Source organism: Heteronotia binoei, chromosome 3 (genome assembly GCF_032191835.1).
Source record: "Heteronotia binoei isolate CCM8104 ecotype False Entrance Well chromosome 3, APGP_CSIRO_Hbin_v1, whole genome shotgun sequence".
NCBI classification, from domain to species: Eukaryota; Metazoa; Chordata; class Lepidosauria; order Squamata; family Gekkonidae; genus Heteronotia; species Heteronotia binoei.
Genome location: NC_083225.1, coordinates 23,820,723 through 23,836,211, shown reverse-complemented (window position 1 = coordinate 23,836,211; position 15,489 = coordinate 23,820,723). Strand labels below are relative to the sequence as shown.

General features: G+C 44.7%; 1 protein-coding gene across 1 annotated transcript in view; it reads right to left on the bottom strand.

Annotated features, from left to right (window-relative positions):
• LMO7 (LIM domain 7) overlaps window positions 1–15,489 on the bottom strand; it is a 252,121-nt gene that overhangs the window by 72,833 nt on the left and 163,799 nt on the right. Inside the window, exons 9-14 of the mRNA XM_060233592.1 lie at window positions 15,120–15,375; window positions 12,498–12,788; window positions 12,006–12,185; window positions 10,598–11,314; window positions 7,307–7,336; window positions 2,416–2,533 (exon numbers count right to left, since the gene is read on the bottom strand). Of these exons, the coding sequence (XP_060089575.1) occupies window positions 2,416–2,533; window positions 7,307–7,336; window positions 10,598–11,314; window positions 12,006–12,185; window positions 12,498–12,788; window positions 15,120–15,375 (1,592 nt within the window). The remainder of the gene's footprint in view (window positions 1–2,415; window positions 2,534–7,306; window positions 7,337–10,597; window positions 11,315–12,005; window positions 12,186–12,497; window positions 12,789–15,119; window positions 15,376–15,489) is intronic.

The following is a 15,489-nucleotide window of genomic DNA, read 5'->3' as shown; positions in this document are numbered from 1 at the left end:
GAATAAAACATAACCACAAAGGATTTTGGACGAACTGTATTCTTTGCTTGCATCCACATCTTATTAATTTATTTTTATTTATTTACTTTATAGTTGTATCCTGCCCTCTCCACAAGCGGACCCAGGGCGGCTAACAGTCAGGTATAATTTAAGAACAAAAGAGCATAAGAGAAGCCATGTAGGCTCAGGCCAATGGCCCATCCAGTCCAACACTCTGTGTCACACACTGGCAACCCCCCCCCCCCAAACAAAAAAACCCAAGTGCCATCCGAATGTTCACAAGTGGGTCTAGAAGCCCTTCCACTTTGCACACACACCCCCCCAAGCACCAAGAATACAGAGCATCCCTGCCCCAGACAGTTTCAATAATATACTATGGCGAACAGCCACTGATGGACCTCTGCTCCATATTTTTATCCAATCCCCTCTTGAAGCTGGCTATGCTTGTAGCTGCCACCACCTCCTGTGGCAGTGAATTCCACATGTTAATCACCCTTTGGGTGAAGAAGGACTTCCTTTTATTTGTTTTAACCCGACTGCTCAGCAATTTCATTGAATTCCCACGAGTTCTTGTATTGTGAGAAAGGGAGAAAAGTACTTCTTTCTCTGCTTTCTCCATCCCATGCATAATCTTGTAAACCACTATCATGTCATGAGGCTGCCATGTTCAGAGAGGGGCTCATTTAATAGGTCCCCGAGAGTCTTCTCCGAGTGCCTAACTGACTGTTTCTGCTTCTCCAGGTCAGTCACCTCAGCCTCAAGGGTACGAACTCGTTCCCTGAGGACCAGAAGCTCCTTGCATCGAGCACACACCCAAGACTTCTGTCCTGTGGGCAGACAGTCATACATGTGACACTCAGTGCAAAACACTGGAAAGTCCCCACCCCCCTGCTGGCATTCTACCTTCATGATAGCTTTTTTAAAATATACCGTTCCCTTTTAAATCCTGTTTGTTTATGTGGCTCTCCTTCTGGAGAGTCTACTTACCTTATTGAGAACACAAGGAAAATAGGGATCTGGGTTCCTGGTCCTTACAGAGCCCCCAGGCCAAGAGCCCTTTAGCTCTCGCCCTTCGGCTCGCGCCAAAGGCTCACGCCTCTGGCAAGGTGGAGCTTAATAATGCAAAGAGGGCGGGGCCTCAGTATGCCCCAGAAACACAGCCACTCCTAATCAATAAGCAACAATCACCTTCAGCCCACTCAAACCAAACAAACAGCAGATCCCCAGCAACCACAAACTCAGAATTTTCAGCAATCACACAGTCACACAAACTCAGAAATTCTCAGCAACTTCCCCAGCTGTTTAGAAAGCCAAACCTCATTCTTATAGCACTTATGTGCTCTCTCTCAGAGCTCTCTGAAATAAACAATACAATACAATTCTAAAACTACTAAAATCATTACGATACTAGGACATGGGTAGCCAAACTGTGGCTCTTTCATACATATTGTGTGGCTCGAAGCCCCCACCACCCCGTCGGCCAGCTAGGAGAATGCATTTAAAGTTTCTTTCTTTCCATTTCTCCCTCCCTCTCCCAACTAGTTTCCTTCCCTCCCTCCCTCCCTCAACCATCTGACCACATGTGGCTTTTTCACACATACTGTGTGGCTCTTGGAAGACCCACCACCCCATTGGCTGGCTTGGAGAAGGCATTTCTCTCTTTAAATCGCTTCTCCAAGCAAAGCCAGCCACCAGCTTGGAGAATGCATTTGAAGTTAAAGTTGCTTTCTTTCCACCTCTCCCTCCCCCCATCTATTTGCCTGCCTCCCTACCGACCTTCCTATCTTGTGGCTCTCAAACATCTGACATTCATGTCTTGTGGCTCTCAAACATCTGATGTTTATTCTATGCAGCACTTACATTAAGCAAGTTTGGCCACCTCAGTACCAGAATATCAAAGCAATTGTGTGCACTTCATCTGCTGACCCAAGGGCTAAAAAATACTCTGACTTTAGCAGTCCTCTAGGTTTATTCACAACTCTGCCATAGAACAGAAGACACCAGCACCTTCTACAATAGCCCAGATTAGCTTGATCTTGCCAGAGCTTGAAAGCTAAGGAGTGCTGCTACTTGGATGGGAGACCACCAAGAAAGACTGGGGCTGCTATACAGAAGGCGGCAGTGGCAACCCACCTCTGCTCGTTTCTTGCCCTGAAAACCTCATGAGGAGGAATTTCATGGGGTTACCAGGGGTGGAATTCTAGCAGGAGATCCTTTGCATATTAGGCCTCACCCCCCCCCCCCGATGTAGACAATTTGAGCTTACAAAAAAGAGCCTTGTAAGCGCCAGGAGGACTGGCTACATCAGGGGTGTGTGGCCTAATATGCAAAGGAGCTCCTGCTAGAATTCCACCCCTGGAGGTTACCATGAGCTGGTTGTGATTCGACAGCACACTTTTGACGTCATATACTTACATCTTGCCATTGCTGATCTTGCTCTTGTAGCTGAGACCTTATCCTCTGTAGCTCTTCATAACGCACTTGACGGATCGTCTGGAGCTCTTCTGCGCTGACGTCATTCAAGGATTTACTCCTAAGAGGAGACAGTATGACTTTGAAGCTTACAAATTGTCTTTAGGTATGACAACAGCCTTTGGGAAAGGGAGCTAAACTACCTAGTATGAAATCATGAAATTGTACCTAGTACAGCAGGAGGCTGGAGGAAAAGTGAACTTGTAGAGGCACTGGCGTTTATATGCAACCACCAACTACGATAGCAAAACAGTAAACTTTTTAGAAGTCATTATTAAAAAGACCTCACTCCCTCAACTCTGTAGACCTGAAGTTGTGTTATCATTAGGGATGCCACCTCCAAGTCAAGAAATACCTGGAGATATTGGAGGTGAAACTTGGGAAAGGTGAGGGACGTCAGCAGGATGTGATGTCATAGAGTCTACCCTCCAAAGCAGCCATTTTCCCCAGGAGAACTGATCTTTACAGTCTGGAGATCAGTTGTAATTCTGGGAGATCTCTAGCCCCCACCCCACCCCCGCCCTGGAGCTTGGCAACTCTCGGTATACTGTGTATTGCGCTAAAAAAGAAAACTAATACAGGTGTCCATCAGGGGCGTCAAACTCATTTGTTATGAGGGCCGGATCTGACATAAATGAGACTTGTCAGTCCGGGCCAGGCTTTATTGGGCTGAGCATGTACCTATTTAAGATTAGGAAGCAGAGATAAACTTTTAAAGGATACAGATAAACATGAGTGAAGTTTTTTTTTAAAACTTAAAACATGCTTTAAAAAACAATAGCACTTGGTCTTATGAACATATGAAGCTGCCTTATACTGAATCAGACCCTCGGTCCATCAAAGTCAGTATTGTCTTCTCAGACTGGCAGCGGCTCTCCAGGGTCTCAAGCTGAGGTTTTTCACACCTATTTGCCTGGACCCTTTAAGTTGGAGATGCCGGGGACTGAACCTGGGACCTTCTGCTTCCCAAGCAGATGCTCTACCCCTGAGCCACCGTCCCTCCCCTAAATGTGCTTTCTTTGTATTTCTCCCAAGGGAACTGGGCAAAGGAAGCCGTGGTTCTTTCCTTCCTTCCCCAGGAGAGGCAGGAGCCTCAACCAATGGAGAAAATCAAGGTTTTGCTCCATAGCTCCTATGTGATTGAGCAAGCCTTGTAAAGCAAGCTGAGATGCAGAAGGAAGCAAGAGAGAGGGAGAAGGAAGCAGACAAGAGCCAGTTGCTCTGGGGCCTGATAGGAACCCTCCGGGGGCCTGATTTGGCCCCTGGGCCACATGTTTGACACCCCTGCTATACAGTGTATGCTGCAGTATTGTTTACATTAGGAATGCCACTAGTTTGACACTTTATGAACGCTGCCTATGAACAATACAGTTCCTATTCTGGCCATATATTTCCAAAATTTACCTTGTGGGGACACAGGGAGAAAAAGGTATGCATTGTTTTGGGGGGAAGAAATCATCCCAAGATTGATTTTATTCTCAATCCTAATGCAATGTAATGTCAAATCATTATGTGTCACAATAACTGCCATAAATCCTCAAAGCACACGCACAATTATACAGTTCCTTGTGTTCTACGTTTGCACCCAATACGATCAGTAACCAGAGATATTGTGTTTCTTCCATCAAATTATAAAAAACAGTTCTACTGAAAACAACTTTTTGCTACGTTTCATTAGTTGCTCAGATGGGATAACTCCCTAAGAAAAAAAAAGGCAGGGGAAATTTTGTGCTGCGGTACTGAACGTGGGTGAGGGCACGTTACTGAAATCCATCCCCCAACCTGAGTACAGGAAACAATAAATGAACATTTAACTTCCCTTTGAGCGTATCACATAACAGTCTACCAGCCACAATTTCCTAATGGGTGAAACGATAGAGCCGCTAGCTAAGATTTTCAAAGAAAAATGCACCTAATGTCCAGGACAAGGTTTTAAAGAAATATACTTCACAAAAACCCCAGACTATTATGAATAGAAAAGACCAACACAAGAAAAGTCCCTTTTCACACCTAACACTTTAAATTAGCAAGGTTTGCTGCTGCCCCGTCACATCACACACAGCTTTCCTCCTACATTTCTTCTCGTCTTCCTTTCTTTTCTGACTTGGTAAATGGAAGAGTAGACTAAACCCAGCTGTGACCTGGATTATGGCTGCAGTCCTAAGCAAACTTAATGAAGAGTAGGACCGATTTCCCACTAGCCTTGTGCCGCTCTCACATTCCTCTTCTCCGCGGGCTTCCATCGGATTTCACACTATCTGTTCTGGGGCTGCAATTCGCTCCGCCTTTTTCACGTGGCAGACAAGATCCTCTAAAAATCAGTTTCTGTTTGCTGCCCCAAAAAAGGCGAAGCTAGTTGCAGCCCTGGGGCAGATAGTGTGAAATTGGACGGAAGCCCCGCAGAGAAGAGGAGCATGAGAGCAGCATAAGGCTAGTGGGAAATCGATCAAGGTGGCAGGGCCGGTGCGTGGGAGTAGGCAAAGTAGGCAGTCGCCTAGGGTGCCACTTGGCCCAGGGGGCACCACTGACACCCCTTCCCCGATGCATGACGACTCTGGCTCCTGACCACTGTCACCTTGTCCTCTCTCATCACCAAGCTGCCCTCAACAAAGCCAAGCCACCACCCCCCCTCCCCAATGTGTGATGGCCTCCCATCTCATCCTATCCTGTCATCCTCCTTCCTGGTGTAGCCGGCAAGCACTTATTCCCACAATTTTTTAAATAACTTGGCACGTTCTTTTGAAAAATTAAAAATCAGTAAATTAAAAATGTGAAAAGTTTCAAGTTTGGCACTCTTCATTTTCCCTATATTTTTAATAATGGGGGGGGGGGCGCTAGTGGGTGATTCGCCTAGGGCACCAGAAAGCCTAGCACCGGCCCTGCTGAGTGGTACTCCTCTGTGAACATGCTTGGAGTAATTTGTTAAGTGTATGAAATACACAAACCTTCTCCATGCTCTGGCTGTTCCCTCCTAGCTTCCATAATTGGCTTATCTACCCTTTATCTGAACACAGGGAGCCGTGAGGCAAAAAGGCAAACATAGTTACGTTGGGTTTTTTTAAAAAAAAAGTTTATTAATTTTTAAAATATTTTAAAGGAGCCAATTAAAAGCCTCCCTATAATTACACGTTCGAGGAAGTCAACCAATAACTTAGTAACGAATGTGCTTAAAACAACTAACTTATAAATCGACACTGCTTAGGTTTAACCACCTTTAAGAAAACTGTTTTTTTCAATACTCTTTTCAAACTGTTGCTGATTTTGGCAGCGTGACACCACTTACTATGGAGCTCTGTCAACCCTTATCACAAAACTGATCAATTTTCATAAGACATTGCCAAAAGAAGCACAAGACACATTACACAAAGATGAAAATTTTTAAAAAGGCACGTGCGTGGTCTAATCCACGATACAGCACAGCCTTCCGCCTCCCAAAGGTAAATGGCCACATGCAATATAATGTGACAGCAGCATTCGAAGCAAATGGCCAGAGATCTCCTCAAGTTACAAACAGGCCCAGAGAAAAACATCCTGCCCCCTTAACAGAGGCTTAGTGCAAGGAAACAGGCAGCTGGAGCAGCTGAAGCTTTTCATGGCACTGAGGTAAATAACATTTGGTGCAGAACAGCTCATTAACGCCTCTACTAAAGGGACAAGGGTTGTCAAGCCCTCTGCAGCCTCCGGCGGAGGACTGGTTTCTCGCACGCACAGCGTGCGGGGCGTAATGACATCATTCGCAAGTGACGTCATCACTCCGGCGACATCACACGCTGGCCACTCTAGGTGCTTCCAGGATAACGCTATGGTTTTCCCAGATGCTCTAGCAATTTGGGAGGAAAAACTCTATGGTGCTTTTTTTGTAGCAGGAACTCTTTTGCATATTAGGCCACACACCCCCTGATGTAGCCAATCCTTACAGTAGGCCCTGCAAGCTCATAGAGGATTGGCTTCATCAGGGGGTGTGTGGCCTAATATGCAAAAGAGTTCCTGCTACAAAAAAAAAAGCCCTGGGACTACACTTCTTCGCATGGACTGTACAATTCACACTTTGTAATCCACTTTGATTCTCAGTAAGAAAGGCAAATTATAAACATAGTAAATGATAATAACAAATAGGGTTGCCAGGCTCCAGGTAAGACCTGGAGATCTGCTTTTACAACTGATCTCCAGATGACAGAGATCAGTTTCCCTTGAGGAACTGGCTGCTTTGGAGGAAAGACTCTATGGCGTTGTACTATGCTGAGGTCCCTCCTTTCCCCAAGCCGTGCCTTCTCTAAGCTCCACCCCTAAAATGTCCAGGAATTTCACAACCCAGAGCTGGCAACCCTAAAAAAAAACACTTGTGGGAAAAAGTACAGCAAGCTGCGATACCGGCATCGTAGTTGGTAACACTTTATCGGCACAGCTGCAGACACATCCCATAACCAAATATACATTTTATGGCAGCAGACTGTTCATCATTAACATCTCTGGCAGGTGGTCAACAGCTGCCATCTAGGATAAGGAACTAGCTGTGAAAAACATCAACTGTGTAAGCTAGATGCAAACACTCTGTCTGAAGGACACCACATGCCAGGTGTCAGCAACAGAGAAACTTCCAGAAACCAGCTGCCCTCTTTTGCCATACGTGCAACCCTTTTAGCCAGTTAAAGCGCCTTCCGAACTGAGTGCTGAAACTGCTACGCAAACCAGCCAGGCACTGAAGTTATTAAAGCAGCATGCACAAGTTGCCTCAAGCACAAGTTTTCAGCCACCGCTATGAATGCACAAGCTAGGGCGGGTTAATCCGTTCTACAGTGCGGTACGTGTCTGCGATCTTCCATCGTTAACTTACCCATACTCATCGGAAAGCTTTTGAAACAGCCTAGGAAATCAGAAAACCAGAACAATGGCATATTAACCCATTCCATTTTCATCATATGTAAATCAGGACAACAATGTTAAAGCACAGAATAATTAAAACAATGACTATAAAATTGCCCAAAGTGGGAAGCACCGTAAGGTCTTCATCTGAAAATTCTGAAATTTGGATGAGGTTTCGGAGAACTATTTGAATTCATAGCCTCAACCTGAACAAATTCCATTTTCTAGACCCTATGTAGACACAAAATACATAAAGGAAACTTCCCACTCAGCTTCCAGTTAAAACGGATGGAGGTTCAACAAGTTTTACAGTAGAAAAAATCAAGAATCCAGTACCGGGGTGGCCAAACTGTGGTTCGGGAGCCACATGTGGCTCTTTCACACATATCGTGTGGCTCTTGAAGCCCCTACTGCCCTGTTGACCAACTTGGAGAAGGTATTTGTCTCTTTAAGTCACTCCTCCAAGCCAAACCAGCCAGCAGCTTGGAGAATGCATTTCAAGTTAAAGTTGCTTTATTTCCACCTCTCCCTATCTATTTGCTTGCCTTCCTTCCTTCCTTCCCTCAAACATCTGATGTTCATGTCTTGTGGCTGCCAAACATCTGGCATTTATTCTATGTGGCTCTTACATCAAGCAGCTTTGGTCACCCCAGGTCCAGAAGCACCTTAAAGACTAACAGGCTTTGCGGCTATTGGACTCTTGCTCTTTTCTGCTGCTACAGACAGACTAACAGGCTGCCCATCTTGCTATGAACCACGGTTTAACATATTTAAATATACAGACAAGCACACAGGCATATTGGAAGCTTAACACATTAAAGCTCCAAACATTAACCTATGATTTAGAATAGACATTCCTAGAACAGCCCCTCGAAACAGTCACAAAATAAAACTTCAGGGCCACAATCCAGTTCATACCCTACATGCGGGGGTTATTTTGTAAAAAAAAAAAGGTGGTGGAGCTCATCCAGGGATTGTTATGCAGCTGCACCTACTATTCAATGGACAAGGTAGGTAGGTGCGGAGGAGGGACCCTCAGAAAGGTTCAAGAGCTGCCCTCCTGTGAGCTCCTGCTGAATTCAAGGCTTGCCTATGTGTAACTTTCTTGGCGTGTAGGACAAGCGGCCAATTAGAGAGGGATTGCTGGCAGCAAGGAATACAACACCAGGAGAGAATGGGGGAAGCAGCCATGGTGAATCCAAATGAAGCCTCGTGCTGCGAGAGTTTTAACCATTCTTAAGTTTTGTTAACTGTGTTAAGCTTCAATATATGATGAAACAAACACAACATTTCTAAACTGCAAACATTCACAAATGTTTCCAAGGATGCATGCGTGATGTGTTCTTCAGAATACACAGGACAGCAAAACACACAGCGTTCACTGAAGAAACAGACGAATGCTTTGAGTAGAACGAAACGGATGTGGATATTTCGAGATGAGAAACGGACACTTTACCAGGAGAACACAAGCAACCTCATTAGGGATGGCCAAGGACTGTCTCTTCGTGAAGACAGACGCTGTCAACACTGCCACCTTACGCTCACTGCAGTCCGTGCAACTTCAGAAGAGGCTGTAAAATCCTCCCAAATTAGGGGTCTCTTTCAGTGTGTTACCTGTTAATGTTTTAGTGGCATCATTTTTCAGGGCCGGATCTAGGGAGGGGGGCAGAGGGCGGGGTGCTTCCCCCGGGCACCAACAGGGGGGGTTCCAAATCAGGCATGGAGTCCATTCTGTTCTATGGGCCCATTAGATAGAATGGGCCCATAAGGGGGCATCATTTTTTAATTTTGCCCCCCCCCCCTCAAAAAACATGTAGATCCAGTCCTGTCATTTTTTTAAAAAAGGGTATCAGTGCAAGTTCTCAGCACCCAAGATCAATGGGGCTAAAAATGAGAACAAATGGAAACATTACTCATTCACCAAATAGTTTTGAGTCATGAGTTGTCGTTTTTTACCCAGTGGCAAAAAAGGAAAAATTCAGAAGCATGACAGGCTACTAAACAATGAAAAAGACAGGGCTAATCATAAAAATGGATCTCTCATTAAGTCTGATGACAACCAAAAAACCTAGCTAGGCCTTTAATTTGATCACAAGACTGAAGAGGGAGGGGGGAGGGAAACAGATTGAGGACAAATTTGCCTTGAAGACAAAGGTCCCATGAAAACTGCATCTAAATTTCAGTCTCCCTTTACTAGGGCTCCTTCCCATGACAACCAACCAGCCTTTGGCTTCTGACAAAAAATAGTTATTCCCAGAAAGAGAAACTACAACGTGCTTATGAAAACAACACAGTTAAAGACCTGGACTGCAGGGATATCAACTGTAGAAACAGTTCTTTCACCTGTACCTCCCCCTCATCCACAGGCATGTCTATCAACACGATGGCTTTAAGAGCTATATATTTTCATAAGTTCTAAAGAAAAGGTCACGGGCAAGAACAGAGTTTTTATTGTTAGCGAAGCGCTCCACTACTCAAAGCGTGTGTATTTCCACAAATGTCTATGGGCTGGTACTAAATAGTACCAATGGCATTATTTCTGTTACTGCAAAGAGCAACGGGTCTCTCCTGGTTCTTTACTGGAACAAAAGTCAGATATAGTTCAATGACCAAGCAGTCCTGTAACCTCTGACATGTAACATTTGTACTGTTGATGATTCTGGTAACCAACACGAGGACTTACAGGATGATACACACACACAAAAAGCCAAACAGGTTGAAGTTTCACATAGGGTTGCCAAGTCCCCCACGGCCTCTGGCGGGGGACTATTTGCACGTGGCGCAATGATGTCACCTGTGAGTGACGCCATCTGCCAGCGACCTCACCCACTCTAGGCGTCTCCAGGAAAACTCTATGGTTTTCCCAGGTACTCTAGCATTTTGGGAGGTAAAAACTCCATGGTATCTATTGTACCATAAAGTTTTCCCTCCCAAAGTGCTAGAGCATCCGGGAAAACCAGAGAATTTTCCCGTAAACACCTAGAACAGCCAGTGTGCAACATTATCGGTGCGGTGACACTCACAGGTTACATCATCGCACCAGTGATGTCAGGGGAGGTTCCCCCCACTGGCTCAATATGGGCCGGCGGGTTGGGAACCTCCTGGGCCAGAGAACCCTTGCCCAGCCCGGGGGGTTGGTAGCCCTAGTTTCACACCAAGTCATGCACAGCAGAATACACGATGCCGTCTTTTGTCATTACAATCCCCATTTTCTGAGTACTCTTAAAACACAAGCACAATCCATGCAGGGCCACGAGCTGACCTTTCCACCATCTGCCGTTTCTTGTGCTTGATTTTGCTGGCCTCTCTGATAGCGTCCCATTTTTCTAAATCTTCTGCACTGCACGTTCCCGGGGAGAAGCTGACCGGCTGTGCAATAAGGCCCACCTTGAGTAGTTCTATCTTGCGAGTCAGCATATCGTCCTTCTTTTGGCACAAAGAGGGCGTTAAGATCTTTCCACCACTTTTATTCATGGAGGTTGCCTTCTTCTCGAGCATACATAGAAATTTGGCCTGGATTTCTGGTGGAAGACTCCAAGGATCCGGGAAAAGAGCGGGCCGGTACCGATCTGGGGCACCCGACAAGGACACTTCTCTGTTCTGTAGCTGAACCTTGCGGACTGTCAGATCGTCTTTTTCTAAATCTGGAATTACAGGTTTGCCATCTCTGGGCTGCAGAACAATTTCCCCTTCTAAGTGAGGGCCTCGCTTATAGGAATCCCTAAGATACTCAAAATCTTGGACAACTACTGGATTCAAATGGAATGCACCAGTCTTGCGAACAAACAAATCGTCGTTCTCCAAATCTGGATAGATGTCGCCTTTTTCAGTATCCCTTTGGTCATATCCAGGCCTAACGTAATTGCTTTTTCTGCATGCTATGAGCCTAGGCCCTGAAGCAGGATCAATTTTGGTCCTAGTTTTGGAGGACAGGTAGTCATCCGTATATTTTTGCAGCGCCCGGAGAAATAAAAACTGACTGAGATATAAAAAATATATATAAAAAAAGATTAAAAGCTGCATTCACCAGTAAACACAGAGGCTTAGTTCTCACTGAAGTAGTAATTACGGATCTAATTCTGCACCATTTCAGACTACAGGGAAAAGCCATGCAAGACTGAATGCTTCTTCAGTGCACACCAAATAAAGGTGTGACATGGAAAACGATAGAGTTGGGGGCAGCCTGTCCCTGACACAGTAGTTCTCTGTGTAATTCTTTAAAAAAAAAAATGGAGGGGCACTTAATCATATGGGCCGCCATCTGAAGTGGCACAGGCCTGTTACAAGTTTATCACCTTAATGAGAACAAGGCTTAAAACTGCAAACCAAGAGATGCGCAATCTCCGGAGCTGAAAAGCGTCACCACTGCACACATTAGAACACGGCCGGCTTACATTCCAACGTCTTTACGGACAACGGCTTTATTCCAAAACAGCAGCAGCAACACATACGAACCACTGCACAAAAAAAATACGCAAGGGAGCACGGGAGAGCAAGCAGAAAACAACCATTCCGTTTACTTTAGTATGAATTTGGTAAGCCGGGGATGTACGGGCAACACTGTAAAAAGTTAAGAGTAGCTTTCCACGTTGTTTTGCAGTTCGTTTGGACAATTCAGCAAACAGAGTCTCCAACACACAAGATAACACAGCTCATGCAATTGTAGCAACCTTGGGAGATCAGAAGAGTCGCTAACGCTTCTTTCTGCAGCTTGTATTAGTGCCTGTGTGGTATCTTCAGGCACTCGGTTAGTGACGTTTAGGTCCCCTCTGCAAGTATTATTCAAACTACCACAGGTGATACTGCTTGGTTGGACTTCTGCAATTTGCTCCTCGGAATCTGTTTTTTTACTGCAAAGTAGCACATAGGTTGGAGAAGAGGCAGGGGGGGACACATTAAGTTCTGTCATAAAAACTGTATATGAATTATCTATTTCAAATCACAATGTAAAAAAAGGTAATTGTGGGAAAGGCAGCATGCCAAGATTACTTCAAACTCTCGTCACGTTTCAACTTCCAAAATGGCAGACCAAGGAGTTTTTAACACGCCCTCTTTGGACAAAAAAAGGGCTTCTTTGATCTGAGGCTGTTTTTTAAAAAAACTTTCTGTGCAAAGATTAAAAACATGGTTGTGAATTCCAAAGAGCAGGTAAGGCAACAAACCTGAATCCTTGAATGTCCATATACCATTTTTTGGAAAAAGAGATTCTGTCAGCTTTTTTCCAGTGCAATTCTTCGCCTGGAGTCCAAGACTTGGGAAGAAACTTATGAGAGGAATCTTTTATAGTGGACACTGCAGCGTTTAATTTGCGAGCATAAAGGTCATCTGTTTCGATGTCTGGAGTGCCTATTGTCTTTTCTTCCTCCTCCTCATCGAAATAGCTGGACAAGTCTGAAAGGATGCTAGCTGTTGCCTTGAATTCCATCTCTCCTCGCAAAGCTCTTTTCTGGTTACTGCACAAAATATCCAGTCAAGTTATACTTTTTAAGAACCAACTCGCCGCTGTGTATACAACAAACATTTTTTTGGCTACAGAATCACAAAACTCTTGTGAATGAAGCAAACGAATTTCCAGCATGGAAACTTCTGTAACAGAGTAAGGAGATGGATTATTACTGAAGACTTGGGCTCCCCCATTGACCAACACAAAATTTTAAGACTTTGATTATGAAAGTTGAGGTTACTTATAAATTATGTTATTTAAAAACTAGAAATTCTAGCTTCTCGACGCTCTCCACCCCAGCCCCAGTCAAGCTGCAGCAGACTTAAGGAGGCAGAACAGGGTTTTCAAGCCAAGAGATTTTCAGAGGTGGCTTGTCATCGCCTGGCTCTTCATTGAGGGCCCTGGACTTCCTTTGTGATCTCACATCCAAGCATGGGTGGAATTCTAGCGGGAGCTCCTTTGCATATTAGGCCACATCCCCTGGTGGGGAGGGACAGTGTCTCAGTGGTAGAGCATCTGCTTGGTAAGCAGAAAGTCCCAGGTTCAATCCCCGACATCTCCAACTAAAAAGGATCTAGGTAAATAAGCATGAAAAACCTCAGCTTGAGACCCTGGAGAGCCGCTGCCAGTCTAGGAGACAATACTGACTTTGATGGACCGAGGGTCTGATTCAGTATAAGGCAGCTTCATATATTCATATGTAACCAATCCTCCAAGAGCTTACAAGGCTCTTTTTTGTAAGCTCTTGAAGGATTGGCTACATTGGGGTGTGTGGCCTAATATGCAAAGGAACTGTGCTAGAATCCCACCCCTGCATCCAAGTACTAACCAGAGCCAACCCTGCTTAGCTTTTGAGATCTGATAAGATCAGGCTAGCCTGGGCTACCCAGCTCATGGCCCTCAATGCATTATTTACAGAAACGCTTTTAGGGAGTTGAGAAGCAAACTATTTGGATCCACAGAATTCAAGCTCAGATATCATTAACTGAGCACAGCAATTGGGCCACCTAGACAGCACCTTGCAGGCTCAGATTTAGAAGAACCATTTTGTTGGACATAAAGAAATTCAGGTGCTGAGAAGCTCAGCGGGGGTACTTTTCCACCCAGGGCTTGTATTTTGCCAAGTCAGCCACAATGTTTGGCAGCTTCCTTCCTGTCTTCCAAGCCATCACACTGACAGATCATCTGTGTGTAACCTAGGTGGGCAATGCCGCATTCTGCTGTGCCATTTTATTTTTGGGAAGAAAACTTCCTCAGCTGCTGAGATCAGCCAAAATGAGAAGAAAGCAAATAGAATGAAATCACGTGCCTCGCAACCGACTCCGCTCCCACTGCAGAATAAACCAAAATCAAGTTATAGAATCTAAGAAACAATGATTTAACACATCATCATTTTGAATTAGAATAGTCGCATCAGTCTTAAAGCTACAAATATGAACAAACCCTACTTGATTTAAATGCACTTTTATATAGTACATACAGGGCTTTTGTTTGAGCAGGAACGCAGTTCTGGCTGGCTTGGTGTTCGGGGGGGGGGGGGGTAGCCTAATATGCAAATTAGTTCCTGCTGGGCTTTTTTCTAAAAAAAGTCCTGTGCAAAATGTCAGTTACATCAGGGGTGTGGCCTAATATGCAAATGAGTTCCTGCTGGGCTTTTTCTACAAAAAAGCCCTGAGTACATAGATACAGTATACCATTTTTCCAGGGCCAGAAGTGGAACTGTTGGCTGAAGACAATTAAAAAGTTTATTCTCATTTCTCCTGATTCTAATAAAATGACCAAAACTACATTTACAAAGCACATGTGCAATAAGTTATTAATTGCTTTAATAATCTTTAATAACCTTCAGCTTGAAAGTCAAATGCAACCAAATTACTCTGCACAAGGCAAAACTGTATTTCCAGACTGCCCAGATTTCATTAAATCCCAGAATTCTGGAAACCTCAAAGGAGTGTTGATTTTAATTAAAAGTTTATTTTGACTGGTACAAAATGTAGCTTTCTCCGTCTTCAAACCAGTTAGGAGGCTGGGAATGTCAGAAATTGTGCAATAACCATGGTATACAATAGCCACGGCACTAACAGTGTTATCTCCATTAACTTGGCTCTGCCCTTGTCTGAAATGGATTTGCAAACCCAAGTTTGGGTAAGTGCCAACGCAGCTTTCCTGTGACGCCATGGTTAAAGCAACCCACATAAAGGTGTGGAAGAGGATGAAAGGAGTTCATGTGCCTTTAAGCATGCTTCTGGTTTCCATAAGGCACATTCCATCTACATCAACCTTCTTCATAGCCAAAAGATTAACCCTTGCCACTGACAGAATGTAAGCAACACACAAGTACCTGGAGAAGGTTCCATCCGGCTCGGTGAACACAGGACTGGCCCAGCTTCTTCTATTGTCTTCATTCTTTTCTGTCCTCTTCTTTCTCAAAGGAGCTGGCATGTACGTTAGTGGTGGTTTGGTTTTGCTGGGCAAGAAACGATTGAACTCTGCGGCAGGTTTGGGTTCTATCAAGGAAACCCTGCGGTAAGACATGTTGTCTTTGCTAGAGTCATGCATCCTGGCGCGTGTTTCGGAGTCCGTGTCACTTTCACAATCTAGATAAAAAGAAAGCAGAATACACAAAGGACATCTTTTACTGCGAAACTTTGGCTTATGATCTCATAATAGAAGCAGACTCTGTGAGGTTACAAAACAAACAAAAGTACCAC